At 56.7% G+C, this 14,927-nt stretch overlaps 1 protein-coding gene across 1 annotated transcript; it reads right to left on the bottom strand.

Moving 5' to 3' along the window:
* Nucleotides 1-2,690: 2,690 nt before the first annotated feature.
* On the bottom strand, nt 2,691-12,829 carry NBL1 (NBL1, DAN family BMP antagonist). Its single transcript, XM_039854528.1, has 4 exons — nt 12,644-12,829; nt 5,572-5,766; nt 5,341-5,452; nt 2,691-4,219 (listed from the first exon to the last, which is right to left on the bottom strand). The coding sequence occupies exons 2-4, from the start codon at nt 5,745-5,747 to the stop codon at nt 3,956-3,958; spliced, it is 552 nt and encodes a 183-aa protein (XP_039710462.1). The 5' UTR covers nt 5,748-5,766; nt 12,644-12,829; the 3' UTR covers nt 2,691-3,955.
* Between the last annotated feature and the right edge of the window lie 2,098 nt (nt 12,830-14,927).

Here is a 14,927-nt window from a genome sequence, read left to right as displayed (position 1 = left end):
CCTTGTGGCCACACTGTTATTGTCTTGAACTTAAAAATTCAGAAGTTCTGTGAGTGTGCTCCTAACGTTATCCTTTCCATCATTAATTAATAATGTCCTAGACTTCCTTAACATTTCAGTGTAGAGAGAGACCTTCAAGGATGCTTAGCCTTTGCTTGGTTACTTCTAACCTTAGGGTGCTCTCTCCCTAGAGGAAAAGTCTTGTGCTACAATGGGCAGCTGAGTCTTAGGAAGTCTTCTGCCCCAGGCCTCTGTTCCTGTCAGTACATAGAGGACCAAGGAGAGGTCCCCACTTCAGAGATGGAGAGACCAAGGTCTAGAGAGTGTGTGAGGACTACCCAAAGCTGCTCTCACAGAAAACATGGACCAAGTAGGTAAACTCCTAGTTCACTCCTTTAGCCTCAGCACATGTTAGGCTGTCAGTAAATATATGCTGAATGAATGAATGAACAAAACTATCAGCCCAACTACCAGCTGTTCTGGGCCAATCATTCATTCTCAATAATTGTAATAATGGCTGACATTTACTGAGGTCTTACTATATGCCAGGCACTGTTTCAAGCTCTATATGTACACTGATTTATGTAAAGCCCACCACAACCCTGAGAGTAAGGAAGGTGTGATTATTATTCCCCATTTTACTGATGGGAAAACTGAGCCTAAGTGATTTGCTCAGGATTACACAGCTAGGAAGTGGCCCCACCAGAATTTGAACCAAGGCAGACTGACTGGATTTTCTCTGAGGCTTGAAGCAGAAGAAAATTAGTTGGAGGTTACTGGCTTCATACAGGCAAACAAGGCAGGGAAGCCGAGACCAATTACCCGCCCATCCGGAGGGGGCCCTGTATTGACAGTGTTGTGTGTCAGTGTTAACCCCTTTTAAAGATTTTTCGTCCCTTGTGGGTGAGGTAGGGGCAATGACGAAGAGGAGCTGCGATTGGGGGAGTGGGCTGTCTTTGTTCATTTTAAGGTTGGCGAAGAGAAAAACTGGCAGGCACTAATCCACGTCTCCCTCCACATTGCAAACTGGCACAACTAATGATGCCTCTCTAGTCTCTCAAATCTGGCTCCGCCCACTCACCGCTCCCACATCCAATCAGCAGTTCCTCTCCCACCGGGCCTCCCCTCCCAGACGCATTGCCCCACCCACATCTCCTGCCCTGACCATTGCAGTTTCCAGCTAGTGTCCAGCCTCCCCTCCTCCACTCACGAGATTTCTTTTAGTCTCGCTAAAACCCAGCTCTGCGCAGACATTTCGAGGGCCCTTACTGCAAAGAGAATGAAGTCTGAACTCTGGCTGTCTTTCCAGGCCTGCCACCATCTATGCCAACCCACATTCTTGTTTTCGTTCCAACCAGCTTTTATTTTCTTTATGTTTTTATTAATTTATGCTCTGCCTTGTTCGTTCTATACATAGGATGGAGGAAACCCCTGACCAAGGCACATCCTGCCAAGACAGTGCTCAGGTCTCAGTCCTCACCCGTAGCCAGAGACTTAATATAGCCAGGGCTTTTCCCTACAAGACTGAGGGGGTCACTGAAGTCTGCATGCAGGAGGTACACTTCCCTCCAACCCAATTCCACATCAAGGGATGCAGGGCCACCAAGGGATGGTCATGCAAGTGGTGACCTGCACAACTGCAAGTGCTATTCTGAAGTTGGGAAGTACACAACCTGCAGAATGGAGCAGAGCAGCCATGAAGAAAAGGCTCGGGTACGCTGAGAAAAATCACGTGTGCAGTACACAACTGGTGTCACTAGAGGGCGCTAGATAAGAACCCTGGGGCCGCTGCTTCCCCGCCTGGCCGAATCACTGCTAAGGCACAAAGGCCCTGTTTTCTCATTAGCAAAATGAGGATTTTAAAGGATTAGAAATAATATGTGTAAATTTCTGGTATATGGTGGTGATAGCAATGTGTGCAAGGAACCACCCACACCACCTGCCCTGCCCTGTCTCGACAGACCATTTGGAACCCACGCTCGATCGCAGGGTGGGTAAAGTTATCAAACTCTAGGCTCACTGTGAGAGGGGCAAAGGACGCCAAAGGCGTCAGGACCCCGCCAGCACGCAGTTAGTAATTAACAACCGCAACTACTAAGGTTATACTGGGCGCAGAGCGATTAGGCCAGACTCCCTGGGTTTGAATCCCGTTGGTGGCATTTCTTGACTGCATGACCCTGAGCACATTATGCAATCTCTCAGCACTTCAGACACCTCCTCTGCAAACGAGGGCAATGTCTGTATCACAGGGTGGAGAATTCAGGGAGTTAATTTACGTAAAGTCCTTAGCACAATACCTTAACCTGTGTCTGTTAAGAACCACTGGTTTTGTCCATTTCCCCCTCGCCTGCGCCAGGCCAGGCTGGCGTCCAGGGAAAGACCGATACTGGGTCACTATGAGAGCAAAAAGAGATGGCGTGAGGCAAGCTCAAGGGACCAAGAGTCAAAATCGGAAAAGCCCAGTTGGGGAGGCCCACCCAAAGTATGTACAAAGCCATAAACAGGCACCCCAGGAAAGAGGCAGGAGCTGGGGAGACAGGGGCCAAGGGTGCACTTGGCAGGAGTGAGCGGGTCAGCAGGATGCAGGGAGGGGGCTGCTCCGTGCTGCCTGGCCACTTCCCTTAGGCCCTGCTGCTGGGCCACTACAGGAACTTGGGTCAGCAGAGCCAGCCAGTGAAGAAGGCAACACAGCCATTGAACAAATTTATTCATGAGAAAATTCAGGATCTGTCAGGGAGACATCCTACTGGTTACAAGCTCCAGAAGCTCTTGTCAGAACAGCCATAGGGTTGGGGCACCCCCAGGCAGGGTGCTGGTGGGGCTGATACCCACTCTGGGGACAGATGAGCAGACACAGGCAGTTCTGGGTACTGATGTGGAGTTCTTCCTTGCCCACCTGCCCTGCCCCGCCCCGTCCAGTCCCCCTACCCCCTCTAGGGTTAAAGTGCAGCTGGGAGTGGCGAGGCTAGTGCGATGGGGCAGCCAGAGAGCTGCAGTGGACATGGCTGCCCACAGGAGCCCTCGCCCCGCCTCTTCCTTGTTTCTTGAGGCTCAGCCAGAGTCCATCCCACTCAGGACTCTTGTTGGGATCTCTGAGTAAGGGAGACCTCTCCCTACCATTGGACATTTAGAGAGTTCCCCCTACAAGGTAAGGCTGGCTCCATCAGCTGAGGAGCCCAGAACGTGGGGAGCAGCAGGAGGCACCAAGATCTCAGAGAAGAGGGAGGGACACTCTCCGGTGGCCATGGTCTGGGGGTCACTCCCACCCCCTGGCCCAGAAAGGCTCCTCCCACGCCTCCCTCCACCCCCTGGAAGCCAAGGAAGCCAGAGGCCTAAAGAGCCTACCCCAACCCCCAGCTCCAGGGCCATGAGTCAGCAGGGTCCTGCCCAGGCCTGACTCCCAACCATGCATGTAGAGAGGGCCACCTCAGTGCCACTGGAGAAGCTGCCTGGGGTGGAGTGAGGTGAGAGGCCTTTGAGAAAGCCTGTAGGCCTGAGCTTCCTGCTTCTGCTGGATGGTCTTCCTGGCCCGGACCCGGTACCCACCCTCAGCCCAGGGCCCCACTCCACCGTCTGCACCCCAGGGGCCCTGCCCCACTAGAGGCTGCCAGGGACTTAGCCTGGCTCCCGCCATCTTGAATGGCCTCACCCCCACCTCAGCAGCTTAGCCAACTTCCTCCCCCTCCCAAAGGCACATCTCCGGGAGGCAGAAAGGAAGAAACCCCCTCTGAAAAAGAACCCTGAAGACCTCTGCTTCCTCCCCCCACTCTTGAATATATTAAATTGTGCAGCTTGGCTCTAACCCCTCCCTTCAGATCTCCATGGCAACCGGGAAGCATTCCAAGTCCAAGTCTGAATCCAAGTCCATCCAGTGCCAAAGGGGGGCTTTAGCCTCTCCCCCCACTCTTCTCCCAGCATTCCACAGGGGACGAGAGGGGAGGTACAGACAGGGGCCTCAGTCCTCGGCCCCCTCTTCCTCGGCGTGGGGGACCCCAGGAGGTTCCTCAGGCTCAGGGGTCTGCCCGCCAGGGTGGGGGTGAGGATGGGGGTGGGGATGGGTGCCCGGCTGGGAACCTGGCCCATCCTCGCCCTGTACGTAGACACTCAGCCCCTCGTGACTAGGCTCCTTGCCACACGCCTGGCAGCTGCAGTGCAGGATCTTCTCCACCAGCTTGTCCACCCTGGGCACCTCCTCGTGGCCGGGGCACTCCAAGGTTACCTGGGGGCGGGGGGCAGGAGAGAAGGGTAGAGATGTTTCCAAAGGCCTAGGGCAGGCAGGGCGGTTTCAAGGGTAACACAGCCTCATGGGACCCAGAATCCCAGAGGCTGCAGAAGCCTGAGTCCACCAGATCGCTCTGGGGGCCCATACCGGGGGAGAGGGAGTGAGTCCCCACAGGTGCCACCTGCCTCGTCTCCTCATTCAGTCCTGCCACCCTCCTTTCCACCCCACTCCCCGCCACAGCAGAGGGCACCCTGAGGGAAAAAGTCCAAAATGTGGCCTGCCCCTGCCTTAAATTCCCCTCAATACTCCCCACTGCACTTGGAGAAAATTCCTGAGACCACAGGACCTTCGTGCTGTCCCTGGCGTCACCTCGCTACCCCTGACTTTGCACCATCCCTGCCGGCTGTGCTGACTGATCTTCCTGAGACTTTGCACATGCTGTTCCCTCTGCCTGGAAGGGCCTCACCCGACCCATCCCCTACCACCTGCCCAAACTCTGCCCAGTTTCCTTCTATCCAACCTCTGGGTCTGAGGTCAGACATCACCTCCCGCAAAAGCCCCCCTCTGGAACCTCAGCTCAGCTGCCGCTCGCCCTGCATCAGCCCCATTGACATCTCCTGCTCCTCGTTACCTTCCTTTTTCCCTCCCTTCCTTCCCTTGCCCTCTCTCCTTCCACGAAGCACCTACTCCATGCCAGCTCTGGGAATACAAGGACAGGCATGGCCCCTCAACAGAACTCACGGAGTCAAAATCACCCAAATGCAGATGGAAAACTGTGGATGTGACAGACGCTCAAAGAAGAGGCGCACAGGGCTCAGGGGATCGGGAAACGGGCCCTGGGAAAATGATGCCTGAGCTAAGAGCAGAAGGATGAACAGATGTTAACTAGGTGAGGAGGAGGAGAAAGGTGTTCCAAACTGAGAACCGAGCGTGTGCAAAGGCCCTGTGGCAGTAAAAGCACAGCAGGTCTGAGAAACTGAAAGGAGGTGAGTTGGTGTCAAGTGTCAAGCTAGCAAAGGTGAGAAAAGCAAAATGAAGCTAGAAAGACTGGTGAGCCAGACCACGCTGGCCTTTGTAGGGCATGGCGGGCTTGGCGGAGGCTGGGCAGCAGTACTCACAATCTCCCACATGGACTGGGCTGGCATGCAGGAGTCACAGTGCACCAGGGACTCTGTCGACTGCGGGAAGGTGTTGGGAACACTGTAGCTGAAGCACTGTCCTAGACACGCCCTGTGGGAGGAGAGGTCGCCATGCCATCACCCGGCAGAGGCAGGGGTGGGCAGCCCCGCCCTCTTCCTCCCTTCTGAGCCCCCGTCCTCATCCCCTCCACCCTCCCTTCTGTATCCCACCTGTTCTGGATGGACTTGGCCTCACAGCCGCTGTGGCCCACAATCTGGGTGATGTTCTTGGCCTCGCACCAGGCACTCTTGTCCGGGAACAATGCCAGCTTGTTGATGGGTGGTGGCGCGGCCAGCAGCACGGCGGGGAGGACAGCCCCCACCAGGACCCGAAGCATCATGCTCATGGCCTTTAGAGCCCTAGAACTGAGCACAGACTTCAGGTGAGGCCAGTCAGGCTCAGGAGGCTGGGCAGAGGGGGTCAGCAGTGTTACAAGCGTGGGCTCTGACACCTGACCGACGGTTCAAACCCTGGCTCTACCACGTACTAGCCAAGCACAACCCTGGACAAGTTATTTCTCCCATATGAACTTCAAAACGAGAGCTGCTAATAGTATGTGCATCAGATGGGTATCATAAAGCGGAAATGAGGTGTTATGTGAGAAGCCCTCCATGAAGCTAGCAGATAACACACACTCGGTGCGTGTTAGTTATTTTTAAAACTTACTAGGTCGCTTTGAGCAAGTTACTGTTTATCTCTGTGCCCCAGTGTCTTCATCTAAAGAACTGGGACGGTAATAGCGTGCGTGGCAAAGGACTGCTGTTAGTACCAACTGGACACTGCCAAGCATATGCTGACCGCTGACCGAACATCAGCTGCCTCCTCACTCTGATGATGTGGGTCCTCCAGGAAACCCAAAAAACTGCCCAGAGTGCCTGCCCTTAGGGGCTGGCCATCCATCACGTCTCCTGGACACGCTGCCACAGTTGTCAGTATCCTGACATCGGGAAAGCTAACCTCCGTGTTCATGTCACTATGAATTCCGGGAAAGCTAACCTCCATGTTCATGTCACTATGAATTCTTGGGCCCCTGTGGCTGCCTGGGCCTCAGGTGAAAAAACTAGCCCCATACTAGACTGTATTTCTTTTTTGGATGCCCCACCCGAGCCTTGAGCCCAAGTGTACATGTATTCAGCATTATCCCCAATTCCATCCTAACCCAGTCAAGCAGGGGACAATCCAAACTAAGCTCGTGCCTCTCTGCAAACTGGCTAGGATACCAGAATTTGCCAGCAGATGGCGCTGCAGGGCAGGGTGTGTGTCCCAAGGATCCCGGGCACAAGGGACTCCTCACCCCAATGTTCCCCAGTTTCATCTTCTCTAGGTTTTGCCCCCTCCCCACCTCAAAAATATGTGGAGAAGGGTGGCTTTAGACAGATTCAGAAAGGAAAGAAATGCCTGCAAGGTGGTCCTCTGGGGAAAGGATGCTGGACTGGGAGGTGTCCGCACATGCTGTGCGACCCTGGATACTCAGGCCTCAGTATCCCCACCTTTAAGATGTGTGAGGTGCCCTGGGCCACTGGTTTCCAAGGCTGGTGGATCCTCAGAATCCCCTGGGGACTTGTGGAGAGCAAGTTCTTGCATGGCCGGGAGTTTGCACTTCTAACTAGCTTCCAGGATGGTTGATACGCAGCCAAGCTTGAGAGCCAGTCCAGCTCAATCAGTCTGGGATTCTGTCTTGGGACAATCCCCAGAGGGGCCTCGGTGGGGCTGAATCAGGAGAAGGGGCCAAATAACTGTCCCACTGGTCCCACAGACACCCAGCACTAGAGTCAGGCTGGCTCCAGGCTGGCCATTCCATTCAGAACCCTCAGCCCCCTTTCTGCTAAAAGTAGCAGGTAGTTTGCAAAGTGTCTATGGTCAGGGGGGATGTTGGGGCATCGTGCCTGCTCCTGCAGTGGAAACCTAGGCGGCAGGTCAGCTGGGCTTCTGCGGAGGGCCTGGGCTGGCCTGCAAGGCTGTGACCACAGCACTCAGCTCCTGCCCCTTCTCCTGGCAGTAGGCAGAGATGTGTCCTATCTCACCAGGTCCCAATGCCTGGGTGACCCTTGCTCCAAGCCCAGCAGAGAAGGGTGGAGAGGGGAGAGCAGTAGGAGGTGAGTCTGGACAGTCTGCCCCCATCCAAGATGAGTTCGTCATGGCCCAGGCTCTCACCCACACATTTCCGGTCTCACTCACAAGACGGACAGCAAAGCCTGTGTTTTCAGTACAACCACATCCTAACGAAACAGAATAGACTTGTTCCTAACTAGCAAACTAATTTTTCAACAGGCTTAGTATCCAGGAGGCTTCCTCATGCCTAAGGATGCTCATCTGTCCCTAGGGAATTAGCCTCTGAGTCAGGGTCTGACCATGGCTGACCAAACGTTTGCCATCAGGACACAACCACCTCCTCCAGCCCTCGCACACAGCCCCTAAGAACCCAGGCTGCCCCCCAACCATGCACTCGGGTGGGCTCTTTGCTAATGGGTTTTATTTTTTGTTGGTTTATCTTTTTTTTTTTTTTTTTGAGCAGCAACTCAATGTTTTTTATACAGCAGTCAGATCTTCCTAAGACTTGAGAGCCAAACCCACAGATTCTCATGCCCTCCTCCCGCCCTGAAAATCACACAGCAAGTCATGGGACACCCACGATACTAGGGCAGGAAGGGGGCTCCCCAGGTCGATCCCCCTTGCTTTGCGAAGGGGTTGCCCCAGCGAGTCAGGCCAAGCAATGCCCTTCCCCTGAGCTGTGCGGTTTCATTTTCTGAGCATCTTCTAGGATGTCAGAGAAGAAGGCAAGGGGGTGGGCAGGGTAGTTGGAGTCCTCGACCCTGTGCCCACTCAGGAGCTCAGAGCCGAGAGAGAGAGGGGAGGGAGCGGGGTTAAGAGGAAGTTGTTCAGAGCAGGGGCAGAGATGGCTGTGGGGGGCGAGGAGTAGAGAGTCTTAATTCTGGGTTTAATGCAGGATCACAACTAGTTACCGAAGGTGGGGAGAGGAAGGGAGCTCCTGGTTGAGGGAACAGAATGAGCGGAGGCCAAGGGGCGGGAATTAGCCACGTCGCCCCACACGGCCGCTCCTTGCCTCACTGGGAGTGGTAGGAGCTGGTTCTAACAGTGCCTTGCACTGGGCACTGTTCTAAGCACTTTCACACACACTCATTTATTCAGTCCTTACAACAACTGTGCCTCAGTTGTAAGGGCTGAATAAGTGAATATACGTAAAGAACCGGTAAGCCCAGTAAGTAGTACATAGAACAGAGATTTGAATTTGGAGGGCAGCGGGATGACCACCGTCTAGCTACCTTTGCAAATGAAAGGGCTCTCAGGGGAGGAATCAGGACATGGAGGGAGAGATGGCTCATCCAGGGAAAGATGTGGAGTGGCCCGAGGCCTGGGGCTCCCTGCCCCTGCCCGGCCCCAGCGGCTGTGTCCCTCGTCTGTGTCCCTCATCCGTGTCAACCCTCCGGTGTTCAGTCTCAGTCCGGCTGGAAGCCTGGGAGCCCCATGAACAGGGTTCAAACCCCACTCCCAACTCTGCTGCAGACTGGGGTGTGGCCCCAGCTCCTCCGAGCCTTGGTGGGGTGACGCTGCCCTTCCTCCGAGTGGAGGTGTGGCTTCAGCGAGCACGGCAGCCCTGGGCGTGGGCCTTCTCACCACCCCGGCGTCCACTCCCAAACCCAAGCCCTCCGGACCCTCAGAGCCCTCGTGGGAACACCCGACGCATCCCGAGGCTGCTAATGACACTGAGTGAGTTTCCCGGGGGACACTGGCTGACCCATCCTGACACGGTGGAGACTGGAGCTCGGATCAAGGAAGGGGCCACCGGCATATCCCACACCAGGAGGAGGGCGGTGAATGAAAACAGGACACCTGCCTTGGCAGCTTCTCCTCCGGAAGCACCAGGGAGTAGGGGAGCAAGAATGCAGACTTCGGGGCAGGCCTCTGGGGTCCTCTCTGTCTCCACACCGACAAGAACCTAGTATCTTCCTTTAAAAGACGCTTGCCAAAAACTCAGAGGCCTGGTCCCAGCCCCGGACAGGTCTAGGGTGCGGCCCGGGCATCTGTACGGGCTCCCACGTGCTGCTGAGACCCAGCCAGGTGGGGAGCTACAGCCCAACTCCCCAGGAAAAGGTCCCCCCATAACAGCCCCACTGACGGAGGCCACTCACCCCACCACTCACCCCACCACCTGAATCCTGATGCCTAAAATCAAGTCTTAAATTCACAGGAGAGGCCTGGATTTCAAGGGACCTCCGGCCCCTGTCCCCACCCACTGTGAAGCCCTTTGTAGAGCAAAGACTCAATTTTGTATAACAAGTGAACAATCGCTCCCCATTTCCTCTTTGGGGTAAATCTGAATATTCAGGGTCACTCAGTGCCCAGCACCACGGGATTGTCTGGTAGAATGCACCCACTCACCCCCACCCTCCTCCTCTCCGTGTATCTGTCTATCTGTGTCTGTCTGTCTGTCTCTCTCTCTCTCTCTCTCTCTCTCTCACACACACACACACACAGAGCAGGCCTGGGTCTCCTCCATTCACCACAGCTGACTGTGACAAACCTGGTTCCCATCCTAGCTCAGCCACTGTAACCTTCCTCTGCCTCACTCACATCTGCAAAGTAGGGGTAGCAATAATACCCACCTCACAGGGCAGTGTGCACGGAAACCTCTGGAGAGGGCGCCTGTCATGGGATAAGTGCTCAATGTCACCAATAGTGCCAGCTCGAAGTCACTCTGGGCCACTCATCCTCCCTGAACTGTGCCCACGCCCTTCTGCCTCCACACGATCCCCCGCATCCTCCCCCTATCCCCACTGGACCCTATGTGGCCCCAAGAATATCCAAACCCAAGGTTGCACTTGCTCTGATAAAAGTGGATTGAGGGGAAATCCAAGCAAATGAGATGATTGATGGCTGGGAAAGGGTTTCATAAACTGTCGAGTGCTGCCCCGCTCACACACATGCTTGTCAGGGTGGGAGCTGAGAGTTAGATCCCACTCAGACTCTAATTCTTGGGCCACTGACTAAAAGGGACAATGGGGTCCAGGGGAGACCAATCCCTTCTAGAATCCACCTTCGAGAAAACAGGCAGGGAGGACCTGGCTGCCAGGCCAAGGCTGTGCATGCTGCTGGGTGCAGAGGGTGTGGCATTGGTGGCCCTGGGCTCGGGATCAGCAAGGGTGGGGCGATCACTGCAGGTCTTGGACTGAGTGCAGGGACTTCCTTGAATGGTGCAACTGAAAAGGGGGCCTGGTTGTGTCAGACCCCCAGCCCTGGTCAGCTGGGCGGGGTTTCCCAAGCCCACTCTGGAGTCCGAGGGCAAGTTCAGGGCCCAAGCTCATCCACTGGCTCACTGTGTGCCTGGAGGCAGGATCGGCTACTGGTTAAAGACCAGGCCACCGGCCACTGGTTTCACCTCCCTAAGTCTTACGTTTGTAAACTGGGAAGCACTGCCTGGAAAGGTCCATTTTAGCAGATTCCCTCAAAGGGAATCTGGCTCCTGCGTCCTGCTTACGGCCACTGTGATTCCATGACCCCAGCCTGGCCGCAGGGTGGCCTCCTTCCTCCGTCAGCACTGGCAGAGCGAGAACCAACTGTCCAGGGGGCAGACATGCAGAGCCCAGCCCAAGCCCAAAAGGCCCGCCCGCCTCTGCCAGGCAGCTCCCCCTTCCTGGCTACAACCCCCAACCGAGACCACGGCCCTCCTGCCTGCAGACCCAAAGCTGTCTCCAAAACAAATCTATGCTAATGAGCCGCTGCAAGGCGGGCCCACACATCTGCTGAGCACAAGTGCCCCTGCAGACCTCACAGCATCGCCGCAGGTTCCCCAGCCTCTGACCCTTGGGGTTGGGGTTGAGGGTGAAGGGGCTAAACTCAGTCTGAGATTTCACTTTAAAAGAATGAGGATATATCGGCGGCAAATGTAGAGCGCCTACACCCCACCCACCCCTCCAGCACGCAGGCCCAGGAGAAAAGAGGTCCAGACAGAAGCGGTGGGGGATGAGGGGTGGGGTTTAGCAAGGAAATGCTCCAGTGTCACCTTTTCTTTGGCCCCAACTAAAGGTAAACCACACCCAAGCAGCCCCGGCGTCTGGGGTAGTTCCAAGAGCCCGGTGGTTTGACAGTAACAAAGGATGAGGGGCTTGTTGACAAATTGCTTCCTCACCGCCACCCCCACCAGCTGCCCAGCCTTTGGCCTCGGGCCCTGACCTCTGTTTTTCCTGGGTTTCCCTTAGTTACAGGCTGGTGTCCTCCAGCTGGGCCAGGGCCTCAGAAAGCCTGAAAATGTGCCCTTTTCCCTTGTTGCCCGCCAACCCCCTGGCCACGCCAAAGCAGGCAGCTGCCCCTGTAAAAGACCAGAATCGCCCCGCCCAGGGAGCAGGCGGGCAGGTGGCCGGCAGCAGGGCCCTGTTGTCCAGGCCGCCAAACGAGGATGGAACTCTTAAGAAAACTGAGCCCCCAGAAAGGCTGGCTTCCCCTGCCCCAGACTCAATTCCAAGGGGATGACCCTGGCCAGGCCTCGGGGGCAGGCGGAAGGTAGGGGGAGGGTTTCGCTTCTCTTACCCGGTCTAGGAAACTATTCCGACTACGCCGACACTGGGGGACTATCTGAATTTGAGGTTGGGGGGTCCGGGAGCTGCGCAGACACACAGAGACCCCACAGGGGGGCAGAACGGAGAGACAGAGAAAACATACACGCAGAGACACAAACCCAGGCAAACTCAAAACGGAGAAGCAGAAAGAAAGGGACACAACTAGAGGAAGAGCGGGACGGAAACAGAGATGGAGACAGACAAATGGGGGAGAGAGAGAGAGAGACAAAAAGGAGGCAGACGCGGAGCGGAGCGGAGAGGCGCGCGGCGCGGCGAGGCCCGGGCACAGCCGGAGGACGCGCGCGCACAGCGGCCGAGCTCCGGGCGCTGCCCCCGCGCCCCGATCCGCCCTCGACCCGCCCGGCTTTTGCTCGGCCACGCATCTCCCTCGCGTGCTCTTCTGGCCGCGGAAACTCCTACCAAGAAATGGAAACCGCGGGCGAGTCTGGGAACCGGCTCAGGGCGCAACGGTGCCCCCTGGCCACCCCGTGCCGCGCCCACATCGCCAGCCCCAGCGTCCGGAGGGGCTCGGCGGCGGCGCCTCAGCCCCGTTCCTTGGGCAGCTGGACGGGCCGGGATGAAACTCACAGCCGGGGTCGCGGCGCTGCCCCTGCGGCCGAAGCCTCTGGAAGCCGGGCGCCCGCGTGCCGGCCCGGGCAGGACTTACCGCGCGCGGGGCGGCAGCGGGGAGCGTGGCGCACCCGCTGGTTCCTGCGGAGCTGTCTGCGGGCCGCGGGGATGGCAGGCCCGGAGGCCCCGGGACGCTCGGGAAGGCGGCCGGCAGGGCTGACGGCGGCCCCGCGACGCTCGGCTGGGCTGCGCGGCGCGCCGTCTGCGGCCCCGGGCGGGCGCGCGGTGCGGGGGAGCGGCGAGCGAGCGGCTCCGACGTCAGGGGTGTCTCCGCTCCAAATAGGGAGCGAGGGCGGAGGCAGTGGAGGGAGGGACGCGAACAAGAAAGAGCGGGCGGGCACGCAAGGCCGCTCCCTCCGGGCGCGCAGGAGGGGGCGCCTCGGCCGCCCCGGGCCCCGGCCCCTCCTCCCCGCCCTCCCGCGAGCCCCGGGCCGGCCTTCGGCGCGGACCGACGGCGTGGCGGAGCGGCCGGGGCTGCCTGGCCGGCGCCCTAGGGGCAGAGCAGAGAGCCCCGTGCCTCCGCTCATACGAAAGCGCCCTCCGCCGGATTTCTCTGGCTCCGACTTCTCTCCGCCTAACTTTTCCGGAGACGGGGCTGTCAGGCCGTGCCAGGCCTCAGGGTGGCAAAGATGGAGGTGTTCCTTTAGGTGGGAAACAGGCACTGCAGTCTTGCCCCGAGGGTGTGGTGCTCCAGTCTATCGAGTTCCGACACCAGGAGACTACGCTCCAGTGCAGGGCGCCCAGCCTGACCATTCCCAGGCATGCGACCCGGGTCGGGCCATGCTCTTAGTACCCTGGTGTCATTCGCCCTCTGCCCAGCCACCCTTCACCCCGGGAACTTGGCTGAAGCATCCAGAGAAGGGTCAGGGAGCTCCAGGAAGGACTATTCGGAAGGAGAGCGCCAGGAAACGGACTCATTTCTCTGGTTCCTGGGAAGAGCAGCGCGCCGGGCCAGCGCCCAGCCTCACCTAGGTTGAGAGGCACCCAATTAATCCGTCTGCTCTTGGGCAACTGGGTGGCTTGCACTCAGGCCCTCTCTGTTCTGTATGCCCAGTGGAGTGACAAGATAGCTTTGCTCCTGGAGAGGAGTTGCCCAGGATACAATGCCGGGACTTGGAGATGTGCCCTCTTATCCTAGTTGTCCACGTCCAGCCTGACTGAAAACTCTCAGACTGTCGAAGCCTTGCTCACCTATCAGGAGGTTGCTGAGCATCCTGATTGGCTTCTCCTGGCCCGCTGGTAACTCCGTGATGTACTCCGGCCTGTCTATGCCCTCCAAGCCCAGCATGCATCTCCATGCCTTCTAGCATTTGTTTATGCTGTTCCCTCTGCCTGGAGGTCCCTTCACCTTTCATTTCCTGGCAAAGGCTTTCTTCAAGCACCAGATTGGAAAAGCCTTCCCAGGCCTTCAGGTGGCATTAACTTCCTCTTCTGGGGTGACCCAGGAGCAGGAGATATATACCTCTGTTAATGCTGCTTCTCCTCTAAATTGGTTGAGTAGACCTCTTTCTTCCACTAGACCATGTGCTCCTTAGGGTGGGGATCACAGGGGTCACGGGATTTCAGCGTCCCTAGCGCTTAAGGTGGAGCCAGACAAGGTATACAATGTATCTGACTGAAGAAGTATCCCCTATAGGTAAGTGCTTCCATGAGCATAACTATGATCATCATAACAATAACATACGTATACTGACCACCTCACTATATGCCTGGTCCCGTTCTTGGCACTTTCCGCCCACACACTAAAATCTACGAGATAAACAGTATTGTTATCCCCGTTTTATAAGTGGTGGGGGGGGGAAGACCTAGAGAGAGGTTAAGTAACTGGTCTAAAGTCACACAGTAAGAGATGATGCCAGCTACTGTCTGTTGGATGATCACATTCCAGAAAGCCCAGCATCATACATAACAGGGGCTCAGGAAATATTTACCGTTTTGCTTACGACCACCATTTTCAATGTGGATCCTGGGTAGGGCGGGGAGGGGATGTCTACATTCTGTAAAAACCCACTCCAGCATGACAGGAAGCTAACTGTATAGCCTAATGAGCTTTCAGATCTCACAGAGCCAGGAGTAGAAGCCCTTGACAGTTCAGCCATCGCGCTCCCAAATGCAAGGAGGTTCTAGAGCAATCCCAACTGCCTAATCAAGGATATAGGCTTGGGGTTGAGTCACACCTGTCTGGCAAAGACTGGTAATTACAGGAGGGCCACAGTGTGGGCAGGGGTCTAGAAGGTGCCTTGTTAATAGTATCAACAGCTGCCATTACGGGCCAGGCATTGTGCTAAGCACTATCAAATCTTTGCCACAGTCCTCTCATT

Source organism: Pteropus medius, unplaced genomic scaffold, assembly GCF_902729225.1.
Source record: "Pteropus medius unplaced genomic scaffold, Ma_sr-lr_union100, whole genome shotgun sequence".
Lineage (NCBI taxonomy): Eukaryota > Metazoa > Chordata > Mammalia > Chiroptera > Pteropodidae > Pteropus > Pteropus medius.
Note: the sequence above shows the minus strand (reverse complement) of the source record. Positions and strands in the feature narration are given on the sequence as shown.